The sequence below is a fragment of the Cetorhinus maximus genome, chromosome 20 (assembly GCF_964194155.1).
Source record: "Cetorhinus maximus chromosome 20, sCetMax3.hap1.1, whole genome shotgun sequence".
Taxonomy (NCBI): Eukaryota; Metazoa; Chordata; class Chondrichthyes; order Lamniformes; family Cetorhinidae; genus Cetorhinus; species Cetorhinus maximus.
Window position 1 is genome coordinate 47,203,778 of NC_135898.1, and position 17,915 is coordinate 47,221,692.

The 17,915-nt window shown below is 39.9% G+C and overlaps 1 protein-coding gene across 5 annotated transcripts in view; it reads left to right on the top strand.

The window, feature by feature from the left end:
• tbc1d12b (TBC1 domain family, member 12b) overlaps window positions 1-17,915 on the top strand; it is a 114,050-nt gene that overhangs the window by 34,582 nt on the left and 61,553 nt on the right. The window contains exon 2 of one of the 5 annotated variants that reach the window (XM_078566000.1): window positions 625-735. The exons of 3 other annotated variants lie outside the window; for them this stretch is intronic. In XM_078566000.1, the coding sequence (XP_078422126.1) occupies window positions 719-735 (17 nt within the window). In that variant the 5' untranslated portion in view covers window positions 625-718. Of the gene's footprint in view, window positions 1-624; window positions 736-1,297; window positions 1,319-17,915 lie in introns of those variants that run through there. One more of the 5 variants, XM_078566001.1, reaches the window with a different exon arrangement.

The window sequence follows — 17,915 nt, forward strand, 5'->3', positions numbered from 1 at the left end:
AATTAACTGTAGAATTGTTGCCTGGATGGAATGGGCTTGACAGCTTTTTACCTTCCTTTTGCTATGTAATTTTACTGTATAATTGGGCTTGAAACTGGTACTTATTAATGCAATACATCTATCTAACATATACCAAATGCTTTACAATAGGGTGAGTTAAACACCATAAGTATTGTGTTGTATGATTTAACAATCTCAAACATTTCAACATTTCAGCACTTCCAATAGATTTTACTGTAAGTTCAGAAATATAATAGTTTATTGGATTGCTGGTTTTGATCTTAATGGTGTATGATAAATAATAGTTACTGGAGAATATTCCTTTTAAATGGTTGACAAAATTAGATGAAGGGCTAAGGCTCAAGTACAGAAGACCAAATATATTAAGTAGTATTTATTAGGTGGGAGGGAGAGAGGATTGAGAGAACTATGGAGTTTGACAGATTTAAGACCCTGGGAACAAATAAATGTTCATAATTTCAAACTCTAGGACAATATTTTTGAGCTGAAAAGGTATAGGAAAGAAAAGTTGAGAGGAGCAATAAGCATAACGGTTTTGACTAAAGCAGATCAACTTGAAAGGCAGTGACTACTGTAAACTTATTTGAACTTGTTCTCCCACAGGAAGCCTTGCAATTCATTTGAGGCAATTTGAGCCATCTTTGATACATGCCAAGATCCTAAAAATTGATTTGGCGAATAAGGTACATTTTTGTTCATGCATTTAGGAAGTCTGTGGGTATTTTGAAACATTCTTGAAATTTTCTTGCAATTTTCCCAATATTGTACATACCACAAATCTCAATGCTTTGTAATTATGTTGGACAAACCTAGAATGCTGACATATTTATAGATAATTTCTATCAATGTTGACAGTGGAATTACCCTGTCCAGCTGAAATGGTTAATACTTTATAGAATAGGGACCAAAGAAATTGCATGTATGGTATAAATGTATAATTTCAATTTAGGGGTTGATTTACTAGATAATTTATATCTGAGACACTGGTAAAATAAGGAATTTGATCTTATGCAAGTATAATTTGATTTTAAAAAGCCCACAAAAAACAAATATGGAGCATTCAAGCATCTTTAATGTGTCTTAGGAACTTGATTGGCTCTAGAACAATGCAGTTTTCCTCAGCCTTTATCAAGGCTGCCCTTTATGCGATAACTGCCTCCAGCCCCCTCCCACCGTTCGTGCCTATATAAGAAGCCAAGGATTGTGTAATAGCTAATTCTTTTTGAGCTTTAGTTGTACAAAATTTCTTTAAACTAGCGTTGTTGCTTTTTTACTTCCTGCTGTTTCATTAGAAGAGGTAAGTACAGTTTTTAAGCTATTTTAAGCACTTGGTTGTACTCCTTCTACTTGGTCCTTTGTGTGCACCCATACTTTGTGAATTATGTATTCCTTCCTATTTCTCTTGCTTCTGGTGTCTCTTTAAACTAATATGAATTGAGCTGTCTATTTGGAGCACTAAATCCACTGTTCTCACCTTCAGTACTAAGTCCTTGTTTGTTCTGCAGGCCTTATCCATAAAGCAATAAATAGATGGGATTTTCCGATAAACTAGTGGGCTTTTGGTTACATAATATCTCTGGAATATAACAGTTTTTAAAATTTAAAAAATGTTCACTTTGCCTCAGAAGTGCTGACATTCATTGGATAATACCCCAATTTGATGCATCATCATAAGGGAAAGAAAAATCATACAGATTAAAGAAAAAAACTATAAAATTAGATTAAAGAAGCTAACATCTAAGCTTAGTTTATCAAGTGGCAAAATAATCTCTTTAACAGACTAGCTGTCTAACATTTGTAAATGTACATTGCTTGCAACAGTGACTATATTTTCAAAGTGCTTAACTGGCTGTGAAGCACCGATAGAGATTGACCTCAGGTCATGAAATATGCAATATAATTAAGTTTGGTCATTACATAATAGTGCTTTGTGCAGAATATGTGTATGACTTTCAGCATGGTGTGTTAGGAAGAAAAAAGTTAGCTTTTTCACTGTGACTGCAAGTTATTTATATTAATTGCTCAGATTGGTTAATTGGCAGCACCGAAGACTTAAATATTATCTTACCGCCGTTTAACACTGCACAGACGTTTTTCAGATAAGCTGATGGTTTCTTAGAGTTGTGATTAATTGAATGCTCATTGTGTTTTCTTAAATTAAACAGCAATCTGATAAAAGCACATTTTAAAAAATCCTCAGAGGAACTTCTTGAAGGATGGCTGATAAGTTTTCTGATACAAAAGTTCATTTTCTTATTGTTGTAGAAACCGCTTTAAGATGTGGTACTTTCCTATTGTGAATAATTTAGCAGGTTTACTTGCCCATCTCTGTCACTGCATTTGCAGAATTACTCGTTTTTAAAAATGAGGAACAGTGAAGCTGGAATGGTTAAGAGTTCTATTTCATTTACTGTTTTACTACATGAAGACGGCAGTCTGCTGGTTTGTAGTCGAGTTGTAAGACCCAGTAATACTATAATAACAGTGAAAAATGCATTTTGGCCTGTTTGCATGATTGCTTGGAGGGGTTACACTGCTATCGTGGGATAATTGAGAAATGAGCCTGCACCATCTTTGTTAAAGTGGTCAGCATCCAGTGAGGAATTGGAAAGGTGTGACTTTAACAGTAGGGGTATAATAGATTGCAAACCCAGTCACATCCACTTAACTACAAAATTCACTCTCCCCAATTCCTGTAGATCATACTTTGAGCATTTTACTTTTTAAAAATTAGTTACATTGCAATTATTTTTATTTCCAGTGCAAGAAAATAAACATTTATGACAGTCAAAAGAGCACCATAGATTAAAATTCCTGTTTTTTGTAATAACTAAAGGTCAAAAATTAAGGTGACTTTCCTCTACCTGGCAGTTAAATGGAGAAAACTAACCAATTTATTTTAGGCAAACTCCACTGGTAAAGTAGATAAATCTCATGCATTCAGCATTTATCTGTTATCACCAGAAATTTCTATCCCCATGTTGGAAATGTGTCACAGCTTGATCACCTGAAAGAGAAGGCTGATTATGGTTGACCACCTTCATAAGAACTCGCTTTTAAGGTTCAGTTAGTGATATTACTGCAAACTCTACTCTAATTTTTTTCCTCCTGCTATAAAAATGACCTGATGTTGAGTATACCTAGTTTGACAATTTTATGACAAACATGTGCTCCACTACTCTTTAATTCTAGCTCCTTGTTTTCACATGTCATTAGACTTATAGGTATGGCTGATTTTAAATTGTAAGCAATTTGGTGGCTATGTCAGCTTTGAAGCTGTGGGCATTTGCCAGTTTCCTAGGTTATAATGTCAGAGTGAATTTGGATATCTCAGTTGCTCCTCCAGATAATCTCAGCTGCTCCATCATGCAGTGCAGCCTAGTTACTGTTTAATTAGTATCTATAAAAATCAAGAAAATTGCTGTGTGTATGAGGTGTGGAAACAGCATTTGCACCATCAGTGATGGTGTGGCAGTACGCTGCTAAGAATTGCTTCAAGCTTACATTTCAATCTTGATTTGTTTACAAGGTGTTACAGAATATGACAATTTAATATTCCCTTATGACCTTTACCCCTTCAAATTTCACTAACCCAATTAAAAACTGCCTGGCCAATTTGAATTTTGTGCATTACACTGCAGCTGAAGTGTTCAAAGTGATCCGAGAGCATGTGGTTATCTTGTAAATGTAAATTTATAGTAGAGCTGTATTTTGTCTTTTTTAAAGTAGGCATATCAAAGTAAATTAACTACAAAAGTGTTTCTTGCATGAAGCATTTATTATTATTCCTGATACAGGCAGTCCTCGACTTTACGACGTTTGAGTTACGACGAATGACACGACGTTTATAAATTGAGACCCTGTTTTGACTTTCCCATGTTGGTTTTAACTTTACGACGCCATGCCAGTGAACAACTTCAAACATTCATACGTACGCATAGACGTTCTGCACCACTCACCTCCCTGACTCCAGATGCTCAGTTGCTTTTCTGATGCCATTAGTACAGTCCTGTACTATATTTCTATGTATTTTTGGCTTGTGATTTTTTTATATCAATATGATAGCTATTTATAACATAAATACATAAATTTTGCTGTGTTACTTGTCTATAATTGATTAAGTACAAAATTCTGGGTTATTTTGGTGAAAATAGACGATCAGGCCTTGGCTCAGGAACCAATCCCCCATTTATAACATTGTTCTTATGGGAAAATCGGTTCCGAGTTCAAATGTTTCAACTTAAGATTTGGTTTTCAGGAACCAATTGTGTTGTAAGTTTGAGGGCTGCTTGTATCCTTACTTAAACTGCCCAGACCCTAAACTCTGGAATTCCCTCCTTTAATGCCTCTGCCTCTTCATCTCACTCTCTCTCCTCTAATTTGCTTTTTAAAATATACCTCTTCGACCAAGCTTTTTGTCACTTGGCCTTGGTATCAAGTTTTTGCATGATAATGCTCCTGTGAAGCACCTTGGAACATTTTACAGTGTTAAAGACACTGTAAAATGTTAAAGATGCAAGCTGCTATTGAAATTGGGTTATTTCATTAAAGCAGATTTTATTGTGGGCCAGAAGAGAGGTATTCAGGCGGAAACACTGGGCCAGTGAGAGCTGTTCTTTTAACAATCATCTTGTAGTGTGCTGTTGGTCTCTCTTAGACATGTGAAGAGTCAGGAAATAAGCTTAGCTAATTTACCATTGTTTCGCAGCAATGACAGTTCACTTTACCAAATTATCAGTTTGTTGCTCTGATTAACAGTTCTAAATAGACAATGAATATGAGGAGTATGCAGGAAGGTGTAGTTAAGCCACATCGGATCAGCCATGATCTTCGGTGGCAGAGCTGATGAAGGGCTAAATGACCTACTATTTCTCATGTTCTTATACACAATGGATCTGTCTAAATCTGTTTTCTTTTTAAGACATTGGCCTGTAATTTCCGAGCTTCGGGGCATTGTAACTGGGGGGGCAACCCCAAAGATGCACTAGGGATGCCACCCTCCCCCCACCAACCAGAAGCTTCCAGGCCATGTTTGCATGGCAATTGCCTAGGAATTGCCGATGGAGAATTTTCCTGCACTGGGAACCACCCGAAAATGCGATTTTAATCGCAAACTTCGGATGGTTCTGACTGTATTAAACCAGTCTTTCCCAGAAGAAAGTTAAAAGAATTAAAAAAGAATTAAAAGCCACTTCTAGTTTCTGGGTAACTGTTGTACAAACCCACATTGACACCCAGGGGACTCCCCCAATTACCCCCCCCCCCCATCACCACCACCCCACCACCCAACACACTTTCCTTCCATCCCCAAAACCCCGACTATTCCCCCACAGGACTCCCTCCCAACTAACCCCCCAGTACTGACCCACCACCTTGCCAACTGTGTGACCCTCCCTCGACTGTCTGCCACCGCCACCCCTCATTCCCTGCAAATTTTAAGCACTTACACGATAAACCTACCTTCTCCCCGGCTGAACCTTTAAACCTACCTGATTTATGGCAGCCAGAGTCATTTTAAAACAAGGGGGTCAGCAGCGCTCGACTAAAGGCCTCCAGCGTGCTGCCCTGCACAGCTCTTGCCTGACTTGAGTCTAAAGGTTGGGTGAGACAGGATTGAAAAGATTCCAGGGTAAAAAAAGTGGGAGTGGAGCAGCAGTCTGACCCTGCTGCTCCGCAGGAGTTCATGCCAATTAACACTTCAAATGCAGATCCTTTGTCCAAACATACTAGTTTTAAAGATTTCCCTAATGAGTCTCTGGTATTTCAGTGCCTAACTACCAAAAGCCACTCTTATAATGGCAAAACATCTGTGCCATGTTTGCCAACTATATTATAGCAAGAAGAGGATAAACTCCATGCTTCTGCACCCCTGTCATAGCTTTTAATTGACCTCAGGGTAAGCTGTGGCAAACTCACTAGGTTTTTGCTGGCCCTCCCATGGATATCATTGAAAAGAGTGGCAATGTTTTATGCTCACCTACTATTGCAAGTTATTTAGTTTAATATCTAGTGTTCCAAATAACTAGGTTCTAGCAGAAATATGGAAATAATAATGGGAAATTCTGGTCAGTGTTCACATTTCTTGAGCATAGGCAGTTGGTATTTTTAAACTCTAAATGGTTTTATCTCTTTGCATAGTATTTCTGTACTAATTGGATATTCTAGGATTTTTATAAATTTAATGATTCGCATTTTTAACTTAGTAAGTGCATTCTCCATCGGAATCGACTGGCCAGCCACTGGGAGTCGACTGGCCAGCCACTGGGAGTCGACTGGCCAGCCACTGGGAGTCGACTGGCCAGCCACTGGGAGTCGACTGGCCAGCCACTGGGAGTCGACTGGCCAGCCACTGGGAGTCGACTGGCCAGCCACTGGGAGTCGACTGGCCAGCCACTGGGAGTCGACTGGCCAGCCACTGGCCCCAGAGCATTAGCCTGAGCCCCTGGATTATTAGCCCAATGACATTACCACTACACCAATGTCTCTCTCGAAAACTGAAATAGCTTTTGAGACTTTGTGGTTTCTCCCTTTCCTATCCCAAAGTACAAAACCATGTTGAAATTGCTGACTAGTCCACACCAACAAACTGATGCAAGAAGTTGGTTTGTGACCGGTATTCCCTCATTTTGCAAGTTCTTAGTCCTGGCTGGGCACAAGCTCAGTGGGTGAGGTGGGGATGAAAAAACTGCCAAACAACCTTTTTTTTTGAATGGATTTCCAAGTAGCAGGTTCAACCAAAGGACCAAAAAGATCTGAGACCATAGTTAAGTATTGTACGCCAGATTTTTAAAAATCCATCATGGGATGTGGGCTTCGCTGGCCGGGCCAGCATTTATTGCCCGTCCCTCGTTGCCCTTGAGAAGGTGGTGGTGAGCTGCCTTCTTAAACCGCTGCAGTCCATGTGGTGTAGGTACACCCACAGTGCTGTAAAGAAGGGAGTTCCAGGATTTTGTCCCAGCGACAGTGAAGGAACGGTGATATATTTCCAAGTCAGGATGGTGAGTGACTTGGAGGGGAACTTCCAGGTGGTGGTGTTCCCATCTACCTGCTGCCCTCGTCCTTCTAGATGGTAGTGGGCATGAGTTTGGAAGGTGCTGTAGAAGGAGCTTTTGTGAGTTCCTGCAGCGCATCTTGTAAATGGTACACACTGCTGCTACTGTGTGTCGGTGGTGGAGGGAGTGAATGTTTGTGCATGTGGTGCCAGTCAAGTGGGCTGCTTTATCGTGGTGGGAGCTGCACTCATCCAGGCAAGTGGGGGGAGTATTCCATCACACTCCTGACTTGTGCCTTGTAGATGGTGGACAGGCTTTGGGGAGTCAAGAGGTGAGTTACTCCTGTAGGATTCCTAGCCTCTGACCAGCTGTTGTAGTCACAGTATTTATATGGCTAGTCCAGTTCAGTTTCTGGTTAATGGTAACCCCCAGGATATTGATAGTGAAGGATTCAGTGATGGTAATGCCATTGAACGCCAAGGGATGCTGGTTAGATTCTCTCTTTTTGGAGTTGGTCATTGCCTGACACTTGTGTGGCTTAGCACTTGTCAGCCCAAGCCTGGATAGTCCAGGCCTTGCTGCATTTGAACATGGACTGCTTCAGTATCTGAGGAGTCACGAATGTTGCTGAACTTTGTGCAATAATCAGCAAACATCCCCACTTCTGACCTTATGATGGAAGGAAGGTCATTGATGAAGCAGCTGAAGATGGTTGGGCCAAGGACATTACCCTGAGGAACTCCTGCAGTGATATCCTGGAGCTGAGATGATTGACCTCCAACAACCGCAACCATCTTCCTTAGTGCTAGATATGACCCCACCCAGCGGAGACCTCCCTGATTCCCATTGACTCTAGTTTTGATAGGGCTCCTTGATGCCGCACTCAGTTAAACATGCATTACTTAGAAGCTGCAATTGTATAAATATCCTGTACTTAACAGTTTATATGTGATTATGCAGTTTAAAAAAAACTCAGTGGATCATTGTTCATTTGTTTAAAAAAACATTCACAACTGGATGGGGCAGGACTGCAGAGCTTAGACCTGATTGGTTGTTTGTTGGGTCGCTTAGCTCTATCATTTGTTGCTTACGCTGTTTGGCACGCAAGTATCCCTGTGTTATAGCTTCACCAGGTTGATGCCTCCTTTTTAGGTATGCCTGGTGCTGCTCCTCACATGCCCTCCACTCTTCATTGAACCAGGGTTGATCCCCTGGCTTCATGGTAATGGTTGAGTGGGGGATATGTTGGGCCATGAAGTTGCGGATTGTGGTTGAGTACAATTCTGTTGCTACTGATGACCTACAGCACCTCATGTATGTCCAGTCTTGAGATTCTAGATCTGTTTTATTTTAGCACAGCGGTAGTGCCACACAACACAGTGGAGGGTATCCTCAGCCTGACGGCAGGACTTCGTCTCCACAACGACTGTGCTGTTGTCACTCCTACCGATACTGTCATGGACAGATGCATCCGGGACAGGCATCTTTTTCCCTCTTACTGGTTCCCTCACCATCTGCCGCAGACCCAGTCTAGCAGCTATGTCCTTTAGGACTCAGCCAGCTTGGTCAGTAGTGGTGCTACCGAGCCACTGTTGGTGATGGACATTGAAGTCCCCCACCCAGAGCACATTCAAGTGGTGTTCAGCATAGAGGAGCACTGATTCAACAGCTTGAAGGAGGGCAGTACATGGTGATCAGCAGGAGATTTCCTTGCCCATGTTTGCCTTGAGACTTCATGGGATCTGGAGTCGATGTTGAGGAGTCCCAGGGCAGTTCCCTCCCAACTGTATACCACTGTGCCACCACCTTTGCTGGGACGTTATCTGTAAGATATGATTCAGTGAGGATCATTGCATAGCTAGCCTGTTAGTAAGGAGGACTTTGCAGGGTCACCGAGGCACCAATTAATGGCCAGCCAGTGTGAAAGGCACGCTGAAATGCTCAGTACTGCTGGGGTGGGAAGAGGGCAGGCGTTGACATCACCGCGAGTGTGGATGAGCGCTGCGATAGAGCTCTCTGAAGGTAGACAGCTGCCTTAGGGAGCTGCAGACCTGCAAATAATGAAATAAAGCTGCAAAACATGTCCATGCATCACAATCAAGCACCTGAAAGATACCTCATAAAAATCAGTCCACAGATATTTATTTTTATTTTATGTCTAAACAGAGATTTCATCCTGCCCTTGGATGAGGTTTGATGAAAAATGTGAAGGCCGCCTGGCCAATTTGCCTGTCCAGCAACCAACCATCATTGCAGACAATTGTGCCGTTAATGGGCTTAATGGCCCGCTTAATTGTCGGCGGGCACGCTTCCGACTTTCATGCACAATATTTTGCTTGGCAGGAGCGCAAGTGCGCGATGAAGTCGGGACACATGCCCAACATCGACTCGTGTGATTTTACGCCCGATCAGGTTGGGCGCGTGCCCACCCATGGGATGTAAGATTCTCCCCCATGGGATTCTGCTGTAAAGCAAGATAACAATCAGTGGCAGAAAAATTATTTAGGACATTGGAATCACCTACGTTCAGTGTGTTTTTGAAAGATGTTAAAATGAGGTAGCTTCTGTGCCTTACTATCTGCTCCACTGTATAACGTTTGCACATTTATACATTTGGTCAGGCATGAAAATAAGCTTTTTCCTTGAGGGACACTATTCATCAACATGGGAAACAATGTTTTTTCTATAAATGTTGTAGATTTCGTGCAAATTTTTTATTTTTCCATTCGTATTTTGTAAAAGTGAGTTACGCACAGTTGTACTTTGAAAGGTATGCAATTTCCTTTGACATTGTGTTTGCTGCCTTCATATTCTCCCATTATAGCCACCAACAAAAAACTCTAACCACTTTCTATTTGGAACACTGCTGCACACAATCTGTCGAGAGATTTCTGGGTATTCACCAATTCGTTGTACAGGCTGGACCAAAATGATTGGCAGCACCAAAGTAGATTAAACCACTCTGGAATGAAAACAGAAAATGTTGAAAATACTTGAGTCAGGCAGTGTCTGTGGAGGGAGAAAAATAGAGTTAACATTTCAAATTGCTAATCTTTTTGTTAGAACTGGAAAAAGTTAGAGATGTAACAGGTTTTAGGCAAATAAAGAGGCAAGGGGGGGTGCAAAGGACTAAAGGGAAGGTCTGTGATTGGGTAAAACGCAGGCAAAATTAAACATCAAAAGGGTTGATGGTGCATGGGAGATGCTATTGAGCCAATTAAAGAAACGAGATGGGTCTAAAGGTGGTTTAAATCATCACCAACTGTTGCCATCCAAACAAAAAATGGCTAATGAGGTTATGACCTGAAACTTTTGAAGCCAGAAAGCTATAAAGTGCCTAATTGGAATGAGGTGCTGTTACTTGAGCTTATGTTGAACTTGGAACAGTGTATTAGGCAAGGAAAGTTCGGAGTGGGAATGGGACAACGAATTAAATTGACAACAACCAGAAGCTTGGAGACATGCTTGCAGACTGAATGGAGGTGTTCTGCAAAGTGGTCACTCAATCTGCGTTTGGCTTCTCTTAAGTAGAGGAGATCACATCATGAGCAGCAAATCCAGATAAATCGCTGTTTTATTTGGAAGGAGTATTTGGAATTTTGAACAGTGGGAAGGGAAGAGATAAAGGTGCAGCTCCTGCACTTACATGGCAAGGTACAGTGGAAAGGAAGAGGCTGTTGGTGATTGAAAGGTGAACTAGGGTGTTGCGGAGGGAACAACCCCTTGGAATGTTGAAAGGAGAGGGGAAGATGTGTTTGGTGATGGCAACACATTGGAGGTGGTGAATGATGCATTAAATGTGGAGGCTTGTGGGGAGGAAGATGAGCACAAGGGAAATCAAATTGTGGTTCTAGGAGGGACTGTTTTGGGACTTGCATTCCATTTGTTGTAGGCAATGTCACCCAGGTTATTGGATCTCTGCCACACAGCCAATTGCCTAATGGTAATTTATAAGAAATACACATTGCACTATGTTACAAATTTGTGTTTTCCATAGATATCTTCAATACCATCACTCATTACTGTAAGTGGATCCCAAGTCCCTTGTGTCAGAGTTGATTCACATGGTCTAATAACTTGTGCGCAACATTGCAGCCTAGCCGTCCCTCCTTGTTATTTGAACCAGTTAGCTGTGACTTTTGCATGTGCCTGCACGTGCCTTTCCAATCTTTTTGAATGTAAATGGTGAAAATATTTGCTAAGACAAGGCTAAATGCAAGTTAAGCAGCCTTAATTAAATAAAAGTACAGAGCAACAGTTAAGAATCAGACTCGCTTAAATCAGTCAGTACAACTTGTCTCACAATATATTGAATATGCTGTGTTTTTGCACATTAATGGGTTGCCTTCCTTGACTTAAATGTTGTAACTTCTAACATTGTGTGCCCAGTGAAAGCTTGCTTTTGTGGCTTTCTGGTTAAACACCTGACTCTGTCTCCATATCTGTTTTAAAATCTCCATTTATTCATAAACATAGGGAGAAGTTATTCTCGGCAAATTGTGTTGCATGCCTTAGACCAAGGGCCTCCCAAAAGCATGAGTGCATGAGGTATTTGTTGATACTGAGATTGCACCTTTTGGAAAAATAATTTTAAAGCTTAACGTATTTTAACAGCTTTTGTCTTTTTTGAAAACTTGTTGCAATACATTATCTTTAAAACATGGTCCTTAACCATAAGTTTTTCCCACAAATAGTTTCTGTGGAATAATGATCAAGAGTATTCTGAAGCATAACTAATACATCCTTTTTTGGCAGAGGGAAGTACTTTGAGCGGAAAGTATTCAGAAGTATTCCTTTAGTGCTGGTTAATATTTTAGCTTGCCTTTCAGCTCGTAATCTAATGATTTGACTGATTGCACAATGCAGGGAAAACTGTAGTACAAAATAATTTTTATGGACTTCTTTGCTCTGTTACCTCATTTAGTTGCTTGCTTTCCAAGGTGTGCATAAGGTTTTTATAATATCAGCTAGTGCACATGGCTAAGATAGTATTGCTGTAGCCATGCTTGTGGCTATTCAACAATGGGGGTATTCAGATTTTATACAAGACTGAAGCTGACCATGTTCATGGAGTATATGAACTTGATTAAGTGATATTACTAACTTGCGTGTGATGTCATGACAAAAGGATACAAGACTGCAAACACTTTGAACATTTGACAAAGCCTGTGATCTTCTAAAGGGCTTTGAACACTGGCAGTTTCCCTGGTCTTTGGAATACTGGTGATATAAAACCAGCAAGCAATTTTAGAGACTCTTGTTAACATTGCCCAAAAGATAAATTGCTACAGATGCTGGAAATCTGGAATAAGGGTAGAAATTGCTGGAAGTGGGGAACAGAGGATATCAAGGTGAAAGCAGCGAGTACTGTTACATTATTGCGGGACGGGGAGAAAACAATGGTGCATTTAAGAAGTGATTGCCACTGACTGGAGCACAGTGCGGGATGGGGAGGGTTGTGATATTGTCCAGGTTGATAAAGCATTGTAAAACATATTACCCATTTGCAGTTTTAAGCGCTCCCAGTCAACTATAGCTATTTTGAGGAGTTTACATCACCTTATGGCTCTAGCTATTCCAAAAATTGGGAGTATCTACGTTTTTAGTGCAGCAACAGCAGCCCTTTAAATTTTTTTTACTTCCTAGCCTTGCCTAACATCATCTCCAATCTAAGGTTGCCTGTCGTGAAACTATTAATGTATGTAATATTATTGGAAAATATTTTTCTTTTAAAATATAGGTTTAGTCTGTGGGTGTGTCTTAATTGGATTAAAGCCAGCTAGTCTGGGTGCTTTGTGTACTAGTTTTGATCTGTAAGAGAGATAGCGTGCATTTGCATTTTTTGAATTATATCATACAAGAAGGGTGAAAACTGACACCTATCTAGCAGATATCAAGCAATATGTTTATATTACTAATAAAATTGGTACTATGAAAGGGGTTTTATTGTTAGAAGAGGCTGGTGACACAATGAGAATTTACATTCAGTGGGCAGTGATAGGTATAACTTCAGTGTTGTGTGTGCAGAGCAGAGGCAATGTGAGATCAAAAGGCAGTTGTAAGCCTCCAACTGTCTCCACAGAACCAAAGTGAAAACCTCATTTTGAATTCATACGGTGAAAATGCTTTGCCTGGTGTCTGGTTAAGTGTATGGGTTGCTGTTGCCTTGATGGAGATTAGTTTGGGAATTTGTTAAAAGTTTTGATCGTGGTAATTTGTAGCCATTTGTGTATATATATTTTAATAAAATGTTTAATTTATTTTAATGTTAAACCATGAACTGGTGGTCTGATTCCTGAATTTAGAGTCACATCTCAAACATAACGCTTAAAACTATAGATTATGACAGTTGTTTAAAGTTTCCCTCTAGGATTTTTAAATAACTCAACTTTACCAACTGAATCAGTTATAACGTTGCCTTTGCCATTATGTAATTGATTACTGGGCACTGTTGAGCAAATTAAGTTGAATAATTAGTTTTTCCTTCATATCCCCTTCCATCAAGTTTGTTATATGCTGTACCACATGGCATATATAATGCCATAATTTCTGTACTGAACTAAGTGTGTGATGGCAGCTCTGGAATTCAGGCTAACAGTTAGAATGTGGGAGTTGGTCTATCAATTAAATTATTTTTCGATTTGAGCCCTGTTTGTACTGGTTGCAGCAGCATGTTTTGGTAACTTGAATTTTATTGGCATTTGCAAATGAAGAGTAGAAACTCTTTTTAGGAAATACAGAACATAACCTCTAACCATACAAACAGTCCCAATAATCTGATTAGTTCATTCAGTGAAGCTCAGAAGATAGCTTGAGTATGGTAGTATGACTGACAGGTTTTTGGGTCAACTAGGTTTAGATATTTAACATCATTGGTTGGGCTTTTTAAGCAAAGAAAGTGAACATTGCAAGCTCCCCTCTAACCATGCTCGCAGACCCTTGTAGTTCCTCCTTTGAGCACTTCTAAGCTAAACCCACTCTCCTCCCCAAGTTCCAACCCTAGACTGACCACTTGTTTCTGCTGTATCTTCAACTCCTTACTCTTACCTAACCCTCTAATTTTTGCTTGTTCATGTTTTTAGCTGGTTCAAAATCCTGGATCCCTGACAGCACTGTGGGTGTGCCTACAGCACGTGGACCGCAATGGTTCAAGAAGGTGGCTCACCGTTACCTCAAGGGCAATTAGGGATGGGTAATAAATGTTGGCTTTGTCAGTGACGCACATCCCATAAACGAATGAAAACAAATGGAGAGACCATGAAAAAAGTGTAACCAACAAAGGGAAAGACATGGAAGGGTGAAACAAAGGCAGAGAGTGATGCAAAGAAGAGAAACCATTACAAAAGGCACCTTTTTGTCTATGGGTAGGATGCAGCAGTGATAGTACTGTCATACAAAGTGATACCTAGAGTATGCTTATTTAAGTATATAATGTACAATATATCTCCTACAGGTAGGAAATAGCATACTATAATTGATACTGCTTGCAAGTGAGACATTGGCACTGAATGTGAAACGTAGGCACTCTTCATTTCCAAACAGCAACGCAGGAAATCAAATAGGAACAAATGAATTATTTGATGAATATTTCCATGAGTGAAGTAAGTACTATGAGGCACAAATTATTTATGCACTTTTCTTGAGTGGAAATATTTAACAGAGCAAAACAAATGTATTTTTGACAGATGGTTATTACATTTATTTTTCTTTCTAAGTGGAAGTATTAAAAGTGAAGAACATTCTTGACTGCCCCCATTACATCGACAATTGTTATATAAATGTTATTATTTTTGGGAGACTTTCCAGTGATGGGGAAGGAAATGCTTTTGCGTTTCAGCTTTACTAGCCGGTGTATAAAATTAGATATCTCTAGTTCAGATAAAGTTTGACTTGGCTACAATAATTTGCTTTAGAAAGCCACCTGTAAACTTGACCAGTAGGAATTTACCCTTTTCCAGAGCAGCAAACATTGTGGCACCTAATTCAGACTGGGCAGTTTTATGCTATTGACTTACCTGATCTTATTTCTTGTATGACTCTTACAGCAGTAGAGAAAACTGCAAATGTTGGAAACCTGAAATGTGAGCACAAAATGCTCACAGTAAATAGCTGGTTCATTACCTGAAAAGAGAAATATGGTTTCACATTCTGTCCTGACCAAAGCATTATACCAAAACTTTAGCTGATGATGTCGACGGATAGGCCTGTTACATATTCGTGTAAAAGTTGATCTTGTAAGTATCGGTGTTTGGCTTTCAGGGATCAAATGATGTGATTATTAATTACTTACCGATAATTACTATAGTTCATTAATTTAAAGGCATTTGCAGGAACCTTTAAATTTTGCCTCCGCCAATTCTAGCAGCAATCTTCTAGCTAATTGACAGGACTAATGTGTGCTATGCGATCTTTCACAATGCCTTCAAGAAAGAATAAAAAGTATGCAGTTCAATTTAAACTGGAGGAAAAAGTGGCAGAATGGATTAACAAGCTTTGGCAAAATGGTCATTATATCACATGCAGAGCCACCTGACTCTGTCAACAGAGAAATGAAGAAAAATGGCATCTCAGGATTCAAGGCCAGTGCTAGGTGCTGCACAAGATTCATGAAAAGGGGCAATTTGTTAGCATTCCGCCAGAAAATGAAAATTTCACACCACATCTGCCACTTGAACTCTGCAATCAAATCATCAAATTCCACTGTTTTGTCATCTGACATTGAGAGCAGAATTCATATCGATTAAGCTCTATTGGAAATATGGATGAAACAGTGATGAACTTTGACATGCTGGCAAACAAGGCCACTCCCAAGATTGGTGGAAAATATGTCCTTGTAAAGACAACTGGCCACAAGAAGATGCAGTTCGGTGGTTCCATCTTGCATGGCAGGCGGCACAAAATTAAAGCCAATGGTGATATTCAAGCGCAAAGCTCCCCCCAAAGAGACATTTTAAAGGTGCTGTCATCCATGTTCCTGAGAGAGGCTGGATGGATGAAAATGGCAAGAAATGGATCAAAGTGCCAGGTGGCCAGGACGAGTCGTGTGAAGAAAAATGGTTTGCTCATTTAGGACTTGTCAACAAAGTGGGATTTGAACAATGTAGTTCGTCATGTGAGATCAACCAACACCAGTGTGACAATTATTCCCGCTGGTCTCACAAGTGTTGTCTAGCCCTTGGATGTGTGTATAAATAAATATCTCAAGGACAGTATCCAAAAGATGGGGAACAACTGCATGTTGGAAGGAAGAAAAACATTCACTAAAGGCGGAAATATGTGAGCACTAGCAGCATTGTGCCGATGGGTCATAGCTGCATCTCAACATTGTCAAAAAAAACTAATTTCCAAAACTTGGAATAGCGAATGTGCTAATCAGTACTTGGAACGATTCCTTGTGGAATGAAGATGCTGAAGTTACCAGTAATACCAATGATTATGATTAAGATGTGGAAGATCCATATGATCATATACAACCTGGCTATTGGGACACGATATAAAAGCAAAATACTGCGGATGCTGGAAATTTGAAACAAAAACAAAAATACCTGGAAAAATTCAGCAGGTCTGACAGCATCAGAAGAGTCATATGGACTCGAAACGTCAACTGTATTCCTCTCCGCAGATGCTGTCAGAACTGCTGAGTTTTTCCAGGTATTTTTGTTTTTGTATTGGGACACATTGGTGATTCAGATGGTGTTCAGTGATTTCAAAGGACTTGAAGTGAAGTGTTGTAGTTATTTCATTATGCTATATTTTTATATTGTGTTGGATGAAATGCACCACATTTATGTTATATCATTACAAACGAGATAAATATTAGAGAATGAGCTCTTTAGTGTTGCTGGTTTTTACTTTATTGCAATGGCCTTTATTGGCCCAAATCAAGTATGCATGTCAGTCTGTCAAAAACATCACTACCCATGTAAAAGTCAACCCCATGACTTTTGACCTAAAAAATTGGTGTCTCAAATTTGACTTTTACACTACTATATATGGTATTTCTAACCAAGAACTTGAACCCATTGGACCAAGATTCCAAAGGTGAAAAGATAATGTATTGGGTAAATATGCCACCCAGACCTTAATACCTCATATCTTTTTAAATGCTCTACAGAGCAAGTAAGTTGCAATTATGCGCTTACCTTGGCCCCCGAGTACTGCTTATTTCATTTGCTTACTCCTGAACTTAGTGTGAATGTTTATTTAAGTTGTATTTGTAAAGCTCCATTAATGTAATAAAACATCCCCAGGTGCTTTACAGGAGCATTTTATAGCAAAATTTGACACCACCACAAGGAGATATTAGGGTAGATAATCAAAAGCTTGATCAAAGAGTTAGGTTAAATTTAAGAGAATCTCGAAAGAGAAAAGTGAAGTGGAGAGGTTTAGGGAGGATATTCTAGTGCTTCGGGGGCGCTGGCAGCCGAAAGCAAGCCCACCAATAGTGGGGCAATTAAAAACAAATTTATGCATTGCTGTATTGAAATAAACTTGGATTTACAACATCAGTACAGAAGCCTGCCACCCAACTGAGTACTCCAACTGTCTAGAGGAAAGAAAGGCTAGGGAATATTTTGGTTGTAGGGGGCAAGTGGAAAAGGATTTTGATTCAGTTTGCAGTCCTGTACGGTATTCTATAAACCCTATGCAGTCAGAAAAATACACCTTTGCAAATTGGGGCTTTTTCCACCTGTTGAAAATGAATTTTGGCAACTAATAAATGTCTGTGGAAGAATTCAAAACTTTTTATTTCCATATTTCTGGCATTCTCTTTTGAAGTTGCTGAATCCTGCTGCAGCACAATTCTGTAGGAGGAATGACTCCCTGGTGTATTATACAAAAGGTCATTCTTTAACTTTGAGCCTACACAAGGAATGGACTTGCATTTCTATAGAGCCTTCC